General features: G+C 38.9%; 1 protein-coding gene across 8 annotated transcripts in view; it reads right to left on the reverse strand.

Annotated features, from left to right (window-relative positions):
• Positions 1-292: 292 nt before the first annotated feature.
• Positions 293-17,308, reverse strand: part of ubtf (upstream binding transcription factor) — a 77,453-nt gene continuing 60,437 nt past the window's right edge. For 5 of the 8 annotated variants that reach the window (XM_043675181.2, XM_087977883.1, XM_043675180.2 and 2 more), the window contains 7 exons: positions 15,684-15,794; positions 12,352-12,434; positions 11,621-11,810; positions 10,303-10,350; positions 9,486-9,560; positions 7,238-7,390; positions 293-2,711 (listed from right to left, as the gene is read on the reverse strand). In XM_043675181.2, coding sequence (XP_043531116.1) covers positions 2,601-2,711; positions 7,238-7,390; positions 9,486-9,560; positions 10,303-10,350; positions 11,621-11,810; positions 12,352-12,434; positions 15,684-15,794 — 771 coding nt within the window. In that variant the 3' untranslated portion in view covers positions 293-2,600. The remainder of the gene's footprint in view (positions 2,712-7,237; positions 7,391-9,485; positions 9,561-10,302; positions 10,351-11,620; positions 11,811-12,351; positions 12,435-15,683; positions 15,795-17,308) is intronic. The other 3 variants (XM_043675183.2, XM_043675185.2, XM_043675187.2) reach the window with 1 other exon arrangement.

Below are 17,308 nucleotides of genomic sequence, written 5' to 3' on the forward strand. Positions count from 1 at the left end.
TTATTGAAATGTACCCTGTTAATGTATAATTGAAATAAACACTTAGCCTTTACAAGGAATCCATCCATAAAGGATACCATTCCTAAGTTCTCCCTTACAAATTCTCATTAAGAGAAAATGTACAGTATGTTTTGGGAATTTGAACATCAGTCTCCATTTGTGGCGATTACTGAAGAAAATGTGGCAGCTGGAAATGAAGCATATTTGCATTTTACTGCTACACTTCATTACAATGGCCAAAATCCTATGAAATTATCCTATGTATTAAATAATGGTATTCATAAAGCAACCGTGTTTTCATATTTTTAATGGTTGCTTATAACCACTTGAACAAAAGGAACGCTTTCCCTATAAAATGTTTCAGATGTTCCAACATCAAATTACAAGAATCAGCAAATACAAATCAGTGAGGCATTCTCTCTACAAAACAATCTTTAAATATTAGAAAAATTCCCAGAAGATCACAGAAGCTAAAAGTAACATGGTACGTATGGGTTACTAGCACAATTTCACATTGAGTGCAAAAATGCACTCATTTCACCTCTTACAGTACACACGCCCAGTGCTCCTGACCTTACTGTAAGAATCAGAAAATAAAATGGAAAAGTAAAGCTGCAAAATACAAACGACATTATATACAGATACCATACATCCTCATTCAAACCCAACACAAGTACAACAAAGTGCCTCTTTCAGTACCCTTTAAAAGACATCCACCCCACTCTGAAATGGGCACAAGCTGACAAGGTATTCAAATCATGATCCGGAGTTTAAGCAAAGCTGCAGTCAGTAAAAGGCTCAGTTACTTTGGGTTCTCCCCTCCTTTCCCTCTGCTCTCATGCTAATCTCTCACAGGTTAACAATGATGAGAAAATAATGGAGGGCACGGTTTAGCTGTTGAGACTTCAGATTCTGATTGTGCCTCTTTCTTAATGAGCTGGGACTTAGAAACTTATTCACATCACTTCCCATGCTAGGAAGAGAGAGATTCTTTTTCAATCCCTGAATTTGTAATTACTCCTTAATTCTGGTGTGCAAAGAAATGACAAACACAACATAGTCTCATTATGAGTTATGCAAAAGAAAGTGCTGAGCTTGTCTGTAAAAGAGATGTCAGTACTGTAGTGTTCCAAACTCAAGGGAGTTATATACAGGACCCGACCCCAGCAGCTCTGTGCAGTCTCTTGTGAAAAAGGACTCCGGCAGTACAATCTTTCAACTCTACAATTCAAAGGAGGATGAAACTGTTCATTAAAACTTCTCACAATATGCTTTGCATTTGGTTTGATGACCAGAGAGCTAATGTACATTCCATTCAGAAGTGACAAAACAGAATTTGAAAAATACAAAAATGCTATTTGCAGTTTACGCTGCAAGCTTTAAACTGCATCTAGAACATCAAGATCAACTCGCACCAATATTATGACTCTTCAAAATCAGATTGACAGACTAAAATGATACAAAATACTTGGGCTTCTCTGCAGTAATGCAGTCACATCCTCCATAAGGAAACACATTAAGGAAAGACTACACATGCAGAAAAACAAAGTTTTAAGTAACCAGAACAAAGTGGCTTGTAAGGACAACAGATTCCTTTGCAATTTTGAAGGGCACTGGGCGACAGGAGCTTAGTTCTATCCTCTGCTGTTAAAACAAACGAGCACTTGCTTTGGTGCAGACCACTGAATGACTTTGTTCATATTACGAAGGAGAGATGTAATTCACAAAATAGGGAATCTGAAATCTCCTTCAAAAAACATGTCATATTTACAAACTGCAACATCACAAAATACCCTTCACTGAATCAGATCAGCCTGTGCTTATACACAAGATCTGATCCTGGTCATTCCCACTGAGGAGCCCAACCCTTGCCCTTGAAAAGCATGCCCTGCCCTTCCCAAAGTAAAAGATCAGGATACCCCGCTTATGGAAATACTAAAGAATTCATGGCTTCGATACTTGCTATCTAACCACCCCGATATTTCGGTTCTGCTTAAATGCAAAACAAACTCAACAGTGGACCAGAACTGGTAGCAGGTAAACGAGGCAGGATCCAACTTTAGTGACCATATTTTTGTTTAAAACAATTAAAAATTCAAAGCATTGCAATGCAAGTATGAATGACCTGATAAACCCAACACCAACTTTGAATGCAGTAAGTGAATTCACACTCAAACACACAAATGCCTTGATCTTGTGTGCCTATATTTCTGATTACGTAAGATGTACTCCAAACCATACCAGAGAATCAGTATGTCAGTTTTTAAAAAGTTGAGCCCTGAATATCACTCAGCAGTACATGGATGGAGAGTCATTTCAGAATGATTGTAACAGGAATTTTCTAGTAGAAACAAAACTGTTTACAAATTCTCCATTTGGTCCATTCTTACTTGCATCACTAGTGGTTTTCAATGAGTTGAAAACAACTCAGGAAAGCCCAGTTAATTTGTCCGTGGAACTGACTGGACAATGATGGCTGGATCACATCAGATTTTAGAACGTCTGCTTCTGCCAATTGTCTCAAACAGTCCTGGTAGCGGGCATGAGGGCTCTTTATGCTGATAGTTTTAGTACTGCCTGGAAGATCAAAGCAGAGCACTTCAGTCAGAGTCTGAGTCAGAGGACTCTTCTGATGAAGAACTGCTGCTGCTGTCAGACTGATTTTCTTCATCATCTTCACCCTCGTCATCGTCATCATCATCATCTGCATTCTAGAAAGAAAAATCAGACGATGCTTAGTAATAAAGAGTTATTAGCACTACACATTTTTATTATTAAAAATAATCAAAGAGGGGAAACCTGGTAAGAATATGGGTTTCAAATGAAAAATGAAAAGTCACTGCAATTTCTAAGTGAAGTTGAGCAGAAACAAAGCTCATTTAGTTGGAGAATCACTTACAGATCCAGGCAGAGACCATTACCATAAGACATAGGAGCGGAAGTAAGGCCATTCGGCCCATCGAGTCCACTCCGCCATTCAATCATGGCTGATGGGCATTTCAACTCCACTTACCCGCATTCTCCCCGTAGCCCTTAATTCCTTGTGACATCAAGAATTTATCAATTTCTGCCTTGAAGACATTTAGCGTTCCAGCCTCCACTGCACTCTGCGGCAATGAATTCCACAGGCCCACCACACTTTGGCTGAAGAAATGTCTCCGCATTTCTGTTCTGAATTTACCCACTCTAATTCTAAGGCTGTGACCACGGGTCCTAGTCTCCTTGCCTAATGGAAACAATTTCCTAGCATCCACCCTCTCCAAGCCATGTATTATCTTGTAAGTTTCTATTAGATCTCCCCTTAATCTTCTAAACTCCAATGAATACAATCCCAGGATCCTCAGCCGTTCCTCATATGTTAGACCTACCATTCCAGGGATCATCCGTGTGAATCTCCGCTGGACACGCTCCAGTGCCAGTATGTCCTTCCTGAGGTGTGGGGACCAAAACTGGACACAGTACTCCAAATGGGGCCAAACCAGAGCTTTAAAAAGTCTCAGTAGCCCAACAATGCTTTTATATTCCAAACCTCTTGAGATAATTGACAACATTGCATACGCTTTCTTAATCACGGACTCAACCTGCATGTTTACCTTTAGAGAATCCTCATCTAGCACTCCCAGATCCCTCTGTACTTTGGCATTACGAATTTTCTCACCGTTTAGAAAGTAGTCCATGCTTGTATTATTTTTTCCAAAGTGCAAGACCTCACATTTGCTCACATTGAATTCCATCAGCCATTTCCTGGACCACTCTACCAAACTGTCTAGATCCTTCTGCAGCTTCCCCACTTCCTCAGTACTACCTGCCTGTCCACCTAACTTTGTATCATCGACAAACTTCGCTAGAATGCCTCCAGTCCCTTCATCCAGATCATTAATATATAATGTGAACAGCTGCGGCCCCAACACTGAACCCTGCGGGACACCGCTTGTCACGGCTGCCATTCCGAAAAAGAACCTTTTATCCCAACTCTCTGCCTTCTGTCAGACAGCCCATCCTCAATCCATCCCAGCAGCTCACCTCGAACACCATGGGCCCTCACCTTGCTCAGCAGCCTCCCGTGTGGCACCTTATCAAAGGCCTTTTGGAAGTCTAGGTAGATAACATCCACTGGGTTTCCCTGGTCTAACCTACTGGTCACCTCTTCAAAGAACTCCAACAGGTTTGTCAGGCATGACCTCCCCTTACTAAATCCATGTTGACTTGTTCTAATCTGACCCTGCTCTTCCAAGAATTTAGAAACCTCATCCTTAATGATGGATTCTAGAATTTTACCAACAACTGAGGTTAGGCTAATTTGGCCTATAATTTTCCATCTTTTGCCTTGATCCTTTCTTGATCCTTTCTTGAACAAGGGGGTTACAACAGCGATCTTCCAATCAGCGATCTTCCAGCGACTTTCCCTGACTCCAGTGACTTTTGAAAGATCTCAACCAACGCCTCTGCTATTTCCTCAGCCACCTCCCTCAGAACTCTACAGATCTATCTGTAGATCAAGGTTTTTCTGCCAGTTAAAGTGGGATTGAGGAGTTAACTACATAAATACAAGCAACTCTGGTTGACTGTCACTTCATTCATGTATACATTTATTGAGGTGCTGATGTTTCTGCTGTGGGCGTTAAGGGAGATTCCTTTTTTTTGTAATAGTCAAAAAAAAACTTTGACTTTACAGAAATATAAAGTTATTGAAAATATACAAATACCAGTATAATAAAAAACGCAAATTACAATACAACTATCTAATAACTTACCCTATAATACAAAACAAATCCAAACCCTGTGCAAAACAACACCAATAAATGACTAATAAAATATTAAAAAAACACACAAGAACACTAAACAGCTACACTCAATGCAAAGCTCCCAGACGAAAAAAAAAACAACAGGAGCGTATATATACTGGATTAACTTAAGAGTCCCCCCTCCAGGGCTCAGCAAACCTAACCATCCTGGTTAAACGAACACCCTAGTTAAGATAGCAGACAGATCTTTGTCCAAATAACTCAAAAAGGGCTGCCATGTCTTATAAAAAAAAGGTCTGCTGTGTGGTGCACCATATTTGTGAAGGAATCCAAGGGAATGTGCTGCATATTTAATTTCCGCCATCCCAACAAGCCCGGTGGGATCTCAGACACCCAATTCTTGACCCGCAAATCTTTGGGCATGTACAGCAAGTCAACCTGAAGCAGTGGAACCAGACAGTAGGATTGGCTTCTTTTTCTTTCTTTCCTTGCTGTTCTGCCACATCTTTTAGGTATTTGGACTCAAAGCAAGATACAACTTGATGTTGCGGTGCTTCAAAGACAGCTTCAGAGAGTGTATTTAGAGTGTTTACTTTGTCCTCACCTGGAATAATGGCCATTTGAGCATCAAGCAAATAGGTGTATGCTGGGGAAATATTTTTCAGTCCGGTGTAGTTAATGTTTGCAGGAGCTTTGCCTGCAAGTTTGCAGGGCTGGCTTCAAGGAGGACACTAGCATTTGTTTAATGGTAATCTCATCGAATCTGAAGAATGTGGTGCTTGAGTCAGATCAGTTAATGTAATGATGACTTCTTGGAGACTTGCTGCCTTGCCAATAGATAATGTATCTGCCGCTTGCTTCTTCAGCTGCCCTGCACCAGGAAGATGGTCTTAATCAGGGCAACAATGTCAATTTGGAATCTTGACAGTCCACAGGATGCAATTGCAGTTCTTCTTCCAAGATTGTTGAGATTATCCTTCTGTTTTCCAACATTCTAGGTTGCAAAATTCAGATTTTCCTCTCTCTCAGGCCACAAAAGATGGTGATCCCATCACATCTGCCTCTCCAGCCAGAAGAAAGTGGGACAGCTTATTTTTTAGGACATAGAGGCCTTTCCCCACTCGAGTTGAGCAGAGGCTACCTTCAAGTCATAGACAATGCTGTCTAAAGAGATCTCTGTCCCAGTCCAGGTGTCTAATAACCTTCAATTGTACCAGGCTTTATTGAGACCACATCTTAAATAATGTGTGCAGTTTTGGTTTTCATATTTAAGGAAGGATAAGCTCGCACTAGAGGCAATATTGGTTCATTAATTAGACTCTGGGATGAGAAGGTTGTCCAACGATAAGAGGCCGAATAAGTTAGGTCTGTATTCTTTGGAGTGGAGAATAAGGGGGTGATCTCATGAAAAGTACAGGATTCAGAAGGAGCCTGATAGGGTGGACACAGGTTGTTTCCACTGACTGAAGAATCTAGAACATGGAGCAACAGCTGTTGGATAAAGGCTGACCATGTTGGACGGAGAAGAAATTTATTTACTCAAAAGGATGCGAATCTATGGAATTCTGTGCCCCAGAAACTTTGTGGTGCTCAGTGAATCTATTTACAGCTAAAATTGATAGATTTTTGGTCACCTTTCTAACTGTCACTCTTGAGATTCAACAAATCAAAGGAAATGGGCAGTGAAAGGGCAAGTGGAGTTGAAGCTCAGAACCAGTCATTATCTTACTGAATGGTAGAGCAGGTTCAACAGACTGAATGGACAACGGCTGTCTTTCCTGATTTTAAGACTTCACATTAGCCACTCATTGAGAAAATGTTCAATTGGTGAGATGGCTTCAATCTGATTGACATATTAGGCGGCAAGACACAGTGAAAAAGATCTCCACGGCATCTAGCCACATTTGATAAATTTTAACATACCTAGGTCAAAGCAGTTTGAAATGGAAACATCCTACATATTCTAAATAGACCATAAACGGAAAGGAGAGATGAAACAAGGTATCAACCCAAGGTAATTTGAATTGTGACCCTTAGGTCTTAACTTCTCTTTTCTCTGTCTTATTTAAAAAAAGTGGCTAAACTCAACTGCCAACTCTTAATAGTTAAAAGAAATATTACAAGGAATATTGAAATTGTTCAAAAATTCCATCAAATATATTTACTCTGATAAAATTATTTCCAGCCTGTCTTCTTTCACTTAAATGTAATATTCAGAGAGAAGGCATAAATTATCAGTCAACCTCTTATTTCTGAATTAAATAACTATTCCATGTTAAGTTCTGGACATCATTTTATTTGTTTAGGAAATTAGATTTCAGACAGGTAAACCATTAGGATGAAGGAAGGAAACTTTCAGCCTGGCAAAGACTGGAGGAAGTACTAAGGGGTGGAGGAAGTACTAAGGCAGAAAACATTGTTCTTAATTTTCTTGAATAGTCCATTCAATACCCCTAAACAGCACATTGCAGAAGTAAAGCAATTTATTTTACCTCATCTGCATCATCCTCTTCCTCACTTTCTTCATCACTGTCTGAACCTGAGGAGTCATCAGAATCTGAAGAATTGGCCTTTTCTTCATCATCATCGTCATCATCATCGTCGTCATCTTCTTCATCATCCTCTTCATCAGAATCCTCAGTTTCCTGCAGAAATCAGTAGGAACTCTGAATACTTGTACTCGAGTTAATTTCTCCTTTAACAAGATACGGTTCATAAAATCCATGTTGAAGACTAAAGATCAAACAGTTGAATATGTTAACTTCATCATTTTTGAATGGTTCAGATTTCCATGCTCAAAAAATCATAAGTTTTATTACAGCTCCCAAAAAGAAATTCAGAAATGATCACTCCAGTCCAAATACTAAAGAATACAAAATTATTGCTACAAACTTTGAACCTAATATGCTACTAAATCATGAAGGTTAACTGCCACTGGCTCAAGTCGAAGCAAAATTGTTGTCTTTGTCAATATGTTCACTTTGCCAGAGAGGAATTTTAAAAAAGACTGCTTGCTGATATATCCCATGTATGAATCTGTCCAAACAATGTGGCAATGATCTACATGTTCTTACAAAAGATACTGTCACTGGACTAGCAAACCAGAGACTGAGATTCTGGTGATTTCTGGTAATGCTCTGGGGGCCTAGGTTTGCCATGTCAGATGGTGGTATTTGAATTCAACATGAGTCAAATAACCATTAGTCTAACTGTTGTCAACTGTGGAGAAAAAACTATCTGGTTCACAAATGTCCTTTAGAGAAAGTAATTACCACCCTTACCTGACCTGGCCTACATGTGAGGTACAGCAATGTTTTTGACTCTTATCCCTAATTGCCCCGAGGGCAGTTAAGTGACAACTGCTGGCTCAACCAGTGCTGGCACCCAATCCGTGAATGAACAAAATGTTCAATCAGGGCAAGTCTAACTGTAGGACCCTTTTGCATATTTCAACAAATTCAGTGACTAGCAACTAAATGTGCCAACTAAATGTGCCACTTTTTCTTCTTTGATTAACAATACCCTTGCAGATGGTGCATTTAACCATCAAGGCTTCAACTCATCTGTAGAATCTTGCCAATATTTCCTGTGGCTCATTCTATAGTACACGTTCAGTCAAATGTAGAGCTGTAGTACGAGTAAAATGTAAGCATACAACAGCTACCCTTCACTGGAAAGGGCATTATCTGCGCTGTACTCTGATTGGCAGAATGTGATTCACTGAATCTCCCATAGTGGATCTCTTCCATGAACCTAACATTGACTTAGATGGAGGAGATGTCTTTTTCAAACTTACAACTAACCCCAAACTGAAAAGGTGTAGAAGCTGTGCAGATGAATACTAGAAGTTATAAAATTTGACATGGGAAGACTAAGTGAATGGGCAAAACTGTAACAGAGTTTGATGCAGGAAGTGCAAGGACATTCATTTTGGATTAAAGAAAAACAAACTGGAACAAAAGGAGTTTAAATGCCCAGGTACACAATCCACTAAAACACTTATGCATAGGCTCAAACATCCTAGTGCAAAGTTCTTCTGAGTGTTTGCTGTAGCTCAGTTATGCTTTAGGTTGTCAGACCCTATCTGTTTTGGACATAGTATATCAGGAAGGATTACTTTGGAGCTTTGGAGGCAGTAGACAATTATTAAGACAAAAAAAATTAAGTCATAAGGATAGATTATATAATCACAGGGTGCTTCCCCTTGGATTTAAAAAGTCGATGCATGATTTAAGGGTTTTAAGGTTATAAAAAGATCATGTAGATACAGAGAAGGTTTTTCCCACTGATGAAGCAACCCAGAACAAGGGTACACAACAACAATTTATAATTAGGCTGTTCAGAGTAAATTATATATTACATAGGCAACTGCTTTTCTCTATGCATGAAATTTATAAGACAAGCATATTTCAAACTGCATGGGGAGGTGATGCCTTAGTCGTATTATCACTTGACTATTAACCCAGAAATTCAGCTAATATTCTGGGGACCTGGGTTCAAATCCTGCCAAGCCAGATGGTGGAATTTGAATTCAATTAAAAAAAAGCTGGGAATTAGATCACCCTCAACACTCATGATGTAAACTCCGTTGCAAATGGTAACCATTTTAAAAATAACAGCACTGCACTTCACCAGTTTGCCACATTATCTAGCTTGCATCTCTTACAAATTAGCTCAGCCACAAGAATACATGAGGCGCTTTTATCAAACCAAAGCTGCAGTAACTCCATAGATACTTACACTTGCGCTCTGTGCTTGTAATGCAATTTTCATTTTGGGATTTGGACTAGCTGCTTTTGCAGAACTTTTGCGTTTCTGTCAAAGGCATTACAGAAACATTAAAAATATCAAAATATTAAAAATCTGCAATCATTATAATTGTCTTGAAACCCCCACCCCATCACATTCACTACCACTACCCAGGAACACAAAAGCTACATTTCAAATATCAGACTTTTGAGGGGTGACCTTATAGAGGTTTACACAATTATGAGGGGCATGGATAGGGTAAATAGGCAAAGTCTTTTCCCTGGGGTCAGGGAGACCAGAACTAGAGGGCATAAGTCTAAGTGAGAGGGGAAAGATATAAAAGAGAACTGCAGGGCAACGTTTTCACACAGAGTGGTACATGTATGGAATGAGCTGCCAGAGGAAGTGGTGGAGGCTGGTACAATTGCAACAATTGAAAGGCATTTGGATGGGTATATGAATAGGAAGGGTTTGGAGAGATATGGGCCAGGTGCTGGCAGGTGGGACTAGATTGGGTTGGGATATCTGGTCAGCATGGACAGGTTGGACCGAAGGGTCTGTTTCCATGCTGTACATCTCTATGACTCTAATTTTCAACTTTAAATTAATCATTAAGCCAAGATTTGGATCAGGCATTTGTATGCAGGCCATTCGGGTGGTATAACCCTGGATATAATAATTAGTCAATAGAAAACAATATTTTTCTTCCAACATAAAGTGAAGTCAAAGTAGAGAGCCTACAAAAGTACACTTCTTACTGAGCTTTGAATACAATGATTGCCAAAATGTAGTCAATCTATCAACTTACATTTGTAGTGTATTCCTTGTACATGGCTCTCTCCTGGGGCGATAAGCTCTATGAAAATAAAGTAATATGCATAATTAAATATTGCACTTCTCCACTTCAAATAAAAAGCAATTACAATGACAAAGTTATCATTAGCTCGGACCACATAGCCCCCATTAACAGTTCCTTTTTAAGCAATATGCAATGGGGCTGATTATAATCAGCAAGCAGTTATGAGATGGCAAAAAAAACTTTTGTATTTGCTTGTTAAAGAAAAACAAAAAACTTTTCAGCTTTAGAGGAAAGATTACAACATGGAAAATTCATTCAAATCCACAAGAATTAGGATACAATAGGAAGATGATAACAATTTGGACTTAAGAACAGAATAATTAGAAGCTCAGCTTGGATTCTGGGTTTGTGATGATGCGTTGACAAGGTCATCACTAGGATAAGTGATTAGATTTCAGACTGTAAAATGCAGACACCAACTGAGAGCTCAACACTTTTACAGATGGCATGGGACAGTGAGCTAGGGATGGACACCACAGTTAAGATTTGGCAGAAAGATTTAGAACGGTTATGCACTTGGACAACTAAATGGCAAATACATTTCTCACCACTGAACTTTAAAGTATTGTATATTTAAAAAATGAAAACAGCAGAGATAAACTAGTGAAAATGAATGATTGTGATGATACATTTCTTTCATTGTGGAAAAAAAAGCAGCTAAAGAATGAATGAAAACAATTCGAATGTTTAATTAGAACAGTGGAGTGCAAATCCACAAGAGGTGATGTCAGGCTTGATGATACACTGATCATCTCATATTGGGATGTGGTCCAATACTGGTCTCCTAAAGACTAGATACGTGCATACTTTGGAAAATACACGGAAATTGCTTATAGGAATGATCTCCCAAATAAGAAAAAGATACTGAAAGTGCATTAGGAAAGGTTAGTGACGGACAGCCTCAGTTAGGCATGGCACGGCAGTAGCAAAGACAAGATGAACTCTGTTGGACTAACATTCACTCTGTTTCTCTTATTTCAGATGCTGCCAGACCTATTGAGTATTTTGAGCAGTTTTTAGTTTGAATTCTGTATGGTATTGGGTTAATAAGGCTGGAGGTAAAGGAAGATAACCAAAGGCTGGCTAAATAGAAACCAGCAAAGCCTGCTATCAGGTCAATGATTGGATGTAGAAGCTAGTTACTCTTAAATCTATTCAGTCAGAAGCCCATTCACAGACTGGTGAAAGATAAATCTTCAACTGGTAATGGATCCAAACTCTCTAACTAAAATCCCTCCTATTTTAGTCTATAGTGCAGGCTACCTACCTTAAGCCAGGCTTCTAGATTGATTTTGTATTGGCTTTGCTGTTCTTCTGCCATTTTCTTATAACGGTCCTTCTGAGCCTGGGTGACTTTCCGCCATCTTTTACCAATCTCTACCATCCGGTCCTTCAGATTCAGATGGTTCAACTCACCGCCTGTGAGGAGTTCCTGGGAAAATTTCTGGTAACCATTCCTGAAATAGCAGTCATTATTAACCCTTCTCAGCACAACTGGCCAATATAAACTCATAAGAGCGAATATTTTAGATAAATTGTATCTTGGAAAGCAGAAGGGTGTTGTGAAACCTTTGTTATTTTTTTCCCCTTGATAAATCAGTTACCACACATGAGAATTTCTGCAAAATATTCTATACAGTTTTCTCTGAAATTTTATTTAAATCCATCAGCATTTAAAGCAGAACTGGTAAGGTAGTCAAAGCTTCACAAGACTCCCAAGTGATGCAGGAAAATAATTTGCTACATCACACTACCTTCAGCAATGCCCCTTAATCCTTTGTTTACTCTGGTTCTGACCATAAAACAATCTTCCCATATGTCACTTCTGATTCTACTCGATTACAATGTTTATTTGTAAAGAATACAGGTATCAAACAAAGTTCATAATTTATCATTGTGATTGAGTTAATTATAGGCATCCTGCAAGAATTTGCGAAGTATTTCAGGGTTTAAGTCTAATTCACACCCAATGACAGAATACTAAATGAAGATACATACATGGGTGGCTTTTTTGGTTCCCCTTCAAATTTCATTTTCTTGTTTGTGTTGGCTGCTGGTGTTCGGATTTCACTTAATTCTTTCTGAAATACAAAATGATATTTATAAAATAGAAAGTGTCAGTAATAAAAGTAATAAAAAGTGAGGCAGTGAATACTTCAATCTTTTTCATGCTTTGACCGTTGATCAAAAAAATCATCTTTTCCCAGTGCACAATGATGTCTGGGTGCAGTAAAAGAAATGGCACAGTAGCAATTCTGAAACATTTGGCCCAAGTATGGGTAAGGGATAGGGAAGAAATGGGAAATACGACCAAGTGCGTTTGCTGCTGCTGATTATCAAATGAGAGCCTCCGAAAGTGTGCATCATCTGGGCAAAAACAGGAACTTAGGCATAGATGTGATAGTTCTTGCAGCCACTTTTAATTTGCCATCCAACCATATGCTGGGATGTAGATGGTAGATAAATAGTCTTTCCACCACAGAGAGCTTCTTATGGAGCCAATCCTGTTCTAATCCAGTTTGCACATGGAGTCACACAGCACAGAAACAGAAGCTTCGGTCGAACCAGTCCATGATGAATAAAGTCCCAAACTAAGCTAGTCCCTACCTGTTCTTGACCCATATCCCTTCAAACACCACCTATTTATGTACTTATCCAAGTACCCTTTAAACATTGTAATTGTGCCCACATCCACCACTTCCTCGTGAAATTCAATCCAAACATGAACCACACTGTGGTAAACAAAAAATTGCCCATGTCTTTTTTTAAAATCTCTCTTTCACCTTTATAATGTGCCCCCTGTCTTGAAATCCCCCACCCTAGGGATAGGACACCTACCTATACCCCTCGTGGTTTTATGAACTTCCTTTGCTCCAGTGAAAAAAGCCCCGCCTTTCTTTATAACTTAAACCTTCTACATCCAGCAACATCCTAGTAAATCTCTCCTGAACCATCTCCAACTTAATAGTATCCTTCCTAACACTGGAAGACCGGAAGTCTTAATGGTTTGGTGCTACTATATTTTGAGTACAACTTAGACTTTGTGGGGGAAAACAAAATCAGCTAAAAAATGTACTTGTATTTTTAATCAATAGTGATCCCTAGAGAAGCAGTATGGAGGAAATTTCCTCATAATGCCATTCAGCAGCACCTACAGGAAATGTACCTTTACTTAGTTAATGAGGCTTAAGCCAAAGGACACCTCTCTTGTACAACACACCAGCTGCCCAGACCAGTCAAACATGCTGCTTGAGTAAGACAGACAAATACTTCGGGATGCTGCTCCAATTAATGTTTTGGTGTTATAATGTTATGAGTGATAGAGGTATGCAGATTGTTATTGAAATATGTATGGAATGAATACTAGTGAGAAACCAGTAGGACAATTAGGTTTTGTATCCAAAATATAGTGGCATGATGGCCACTACTGACTTTCGACAGTCTATTACCATCTATTTTGTCATATGGATTAATCTTGCTCAAATACACCTTTAACCAGGAATGCTCTTGACATCAGTGAACATATTACTGATACCACTAAACTTGTAAGACACTAATACAAATCTGCTAAAACCTTAAGTTAATTATAAGGAGAAATGCATTTTTTAGATTAATAGCAATATCAAGATTTTAAGAAATGTATTGTGCGATCTCATTTTCTTTCACAAAGCAGCAAGGCAATTCTAACAGCCAATTAGATTCCACCTCATGTGAAATCACAAAGAGTCCATCTCTCCCAGTCCTCATTGGCTGGTCCAACATCACTGAACCAAGCACTGGCATTTCTGAGATGTTGGCTATTATTTTGATTGACAGCAGTATAAACTAAGACAGTATTATTGGCAATTCAGTCAAAAATATTTTTAACACATGATTTCCTTATAGAATGCTCCACTTCTCCATATTACAGTATTGCAATAGCATCAGGTTGCTTCAAAGAGAAAGCACTGAACTACAATCTGTCCCTGTAATCTCTATACTAAGACTGATACAGAGTATATGGCTCCTTTGACTGACAGGACTGCTTTATGGAACCAACCAAATGCTGCCAGTACTGCTCTGGGATGAAGCCAACGCAGAAAAATAGGACCAGGCTTCTATTGCATTATTTGACATTTTCTCCCTACTTGATTTTTCCAATAAATTGGAAATAAATGGACAAGAACTGCACAAATTATATTTAAAATAGGCACAAAAATACACAGGCAAGTCGAAACCGTAATCATGAAAAAATGTGAATAGTTCCAAGTCAATATTACCTTAATGAGCCAAATGAAATGCAACTGCTAAGTAAACGTTGTCACTTGACATCGAATATGAAGAAAGTTAAAAATCACACAACACCAGGTTGTAGTCCAACAGGTTTATTTGGAAATATAAACTTTTTGGAGCGCTGCTCCTTCGTAAGGAGGAGCCTGACAAAGGAGTAGCACTCCAAAAGCTTATTTCCAAATAAACCTGTTGGACTATAACCTGTTGTGTGATTTTTAACTTTGCCCACCCCAGTCCAACATCTTGAATATGAATGGCATTCCCAATCTTCTGCTTTGATGTCTACTTATGCTGATGGTGTCTCATCTCTCAAATAGTTACTTGAAGGTCCTCAGTCAAACAGACTTTTACTCTGTTGCACATTTCATGAGAACAACTTTTTTGATTATTATTTATTTTCTCACCTTGTACTTGCCTTAACTTCAGTTAATAAATGAACTCAATTAAAAGAGTGTTCTTATTCTCCTTACCGATGTACAATACCAGAACTGAAATGTTTCTTATACTATAAACATTGATCAGCTAGTTTTTCTTGGTAAAACTATTACCAAAACATCCACAGCATTTCCTTACTACTGCATCAAGCATTTGAGTTAAGTGAGGTTGTCAATCAGATGCAGAATAAAACTCATGATCCAACAAATTAAGACTAGAGCTAGCTATTGACTTCAGCATCCATCCACTGCACATATACGTTGGCATCCATGTGGCTGGAGACTGCACATGTTAAGGCCTAAGCTACTGGACTGAGGCAGCTCCATCTGATTCCACATGATGCTTAAGAGCTCAATGTTAAACTTTCAGCTTATGAAGAGATGCTTTTTTGAACTAAGTATACAAGAGGTGATGTTGTTGTAAAGCACGGACACTTCATATTTGCTTCACTGAACACAACACAATAACTGCAACACACATTTGCAGAAACACAAGTATTGAAGTTAGAAACTTGCTACTAAACTGGTTGATGATGAACAGCAAGTAGTTCGATTCTTAGGTCAGTCAAGAGTAAGTCTTCTTGGTACTGAACTTGCTGTTAAGACGAACAGAGAGGAAAGTACCTCATATCGCTTTTGATCCTCAGCTGCTTTTTTAATCCACATTAACTTCTCCTTTTTCTCCATTGCACTCCAAGTAGCCTCCATCGTTCTGACAGCTTTAGTGCGGTCATTCTAAAAAAAACAAAAAAAAAACACACCGTGAAGCCCAGCATTCTTTGCAACGTCAAGACTCATTCAGATTACAATCAATCTGATAGCATGCGCTACTAAATGTGTCTGCAATGCTCCACCTCCATCAATTCACTGGAGTATAGATTAAACAAATCCCAAAAGAATTTATTGGGCATAACTGGTGTGTCTATCAAAAAGGGAGGGTGGGATATTAACCCTCCAGAACATTGGCTGAGGCTGGAAGGGATTGCACTATGCAAAGTGCGTAGAAGACAGCACTGTAGATTGTACAAATGCTGAGTAGGTTGGACACAAAGATGTGCGATCATGCACGTCATATTGATGACATCCAATGTCCTGGTTTGCAGGCTGAACAGTTCCAAATGCAAGAACAGTTGTAGAGGAAAACAAGAAATCAGACTTAAGCATCTGATACACTAGAAAAGAAACCAATCGTTTTCAGTCTCTGGTCACAAGTCTTCCAGAACGCTGGCTCAGCTGGTGATCGCGGTGAAAAACGTTCATGGAACGTGTAACCTCGTCTGTAAGCAACAATATGTTACAAACTTGTGCATCCAATCTGAAGTATTATTCATCAGATTGAATAGTTTATCGGAATGAAAAAACAGATTTGAGGAAGGATGATAGCTATGGCTGCTGCCAAACAATGTTCATCAGTGTGTAGGCCGTTGATACGAATTCCCCAGGTTTAGCTCATTGTGACAGTATATGGAATGTTAAAATCAAGAGATCAGTTTCAGGCTAGGCTGTGATTATTCACCTTTGAATATTTAAGTAGATCCGGATGTAGGGCAGAAACCTGGTATGTAGCCAAGAATCTAAAATTAGAGACATCACAAACAGATACTGTAACCCATGTGTTTCGTTTGCAGATGAGCATGACCAGAGCAGCACAAAAAACGTAGGCAGAGATTGGGTTTGCTACAGTTTGTTTTATGATTAACCACCTTTGGTAAAAAAAAACCAAAATGCAATATATATCAAAGCAGCGTCATATAACTTAAGTTACATGACTCAATAAATCTACTTGGTCAGATAACTGCTGCTTATTGTTAACTTGAGTTTTTGTTTAAAAGGACCTACAGATTGAGTTTGGCAGACAAGGCCTACACCAGAACGGCAGTTCAGTTTTTGACAGTCTCCAGATCAACAGAGCTGTAGAGATACCTTAATCCATTTTAGCAGCTTCAAAATATTCAAAGGCAGAAAATTACCCTGTCTATATGTCTTTAGAGACAAAGAGAATCACATCTGATGAAAGTGCAGAAAGTTGCTGAAATCGAACACTTGTGATCTCTTTCAGTCAACCAAGGTATTTTAAAGTGAAGGCAGGAGTGGCAATTCACTGGGGCTGTGTCTCTAAAGAACATTTCTGAGGAAGGGCTGGACTTTTCATTTGCAATTTATGATAAAATCTTTCAAAATTGTCTTAAAAGCAGTCGTTTGCAAATATATTCATTGACTGACAACCATAGTAATTAAATGCAAAAACA

This window comes from Chiloscyllium plagiosum, unplaced genomic scaffold, assembly GCF_037043375.1.
Source record: "Chiloscyllium plagiosum isolate Xiang-an unplaced genomic scaffold, Cpla_swu_hap1 HiC_scaffold_32, whole genome shotgun sequence".
Classification (NCBI taxonomy): Eukaryota; Metazoa; Chordata; class Chondrichthyes; order Orectolobiformes; family Hemiscylliidae; genus Chiloscyllium; species Chiloscyllium plagiosum.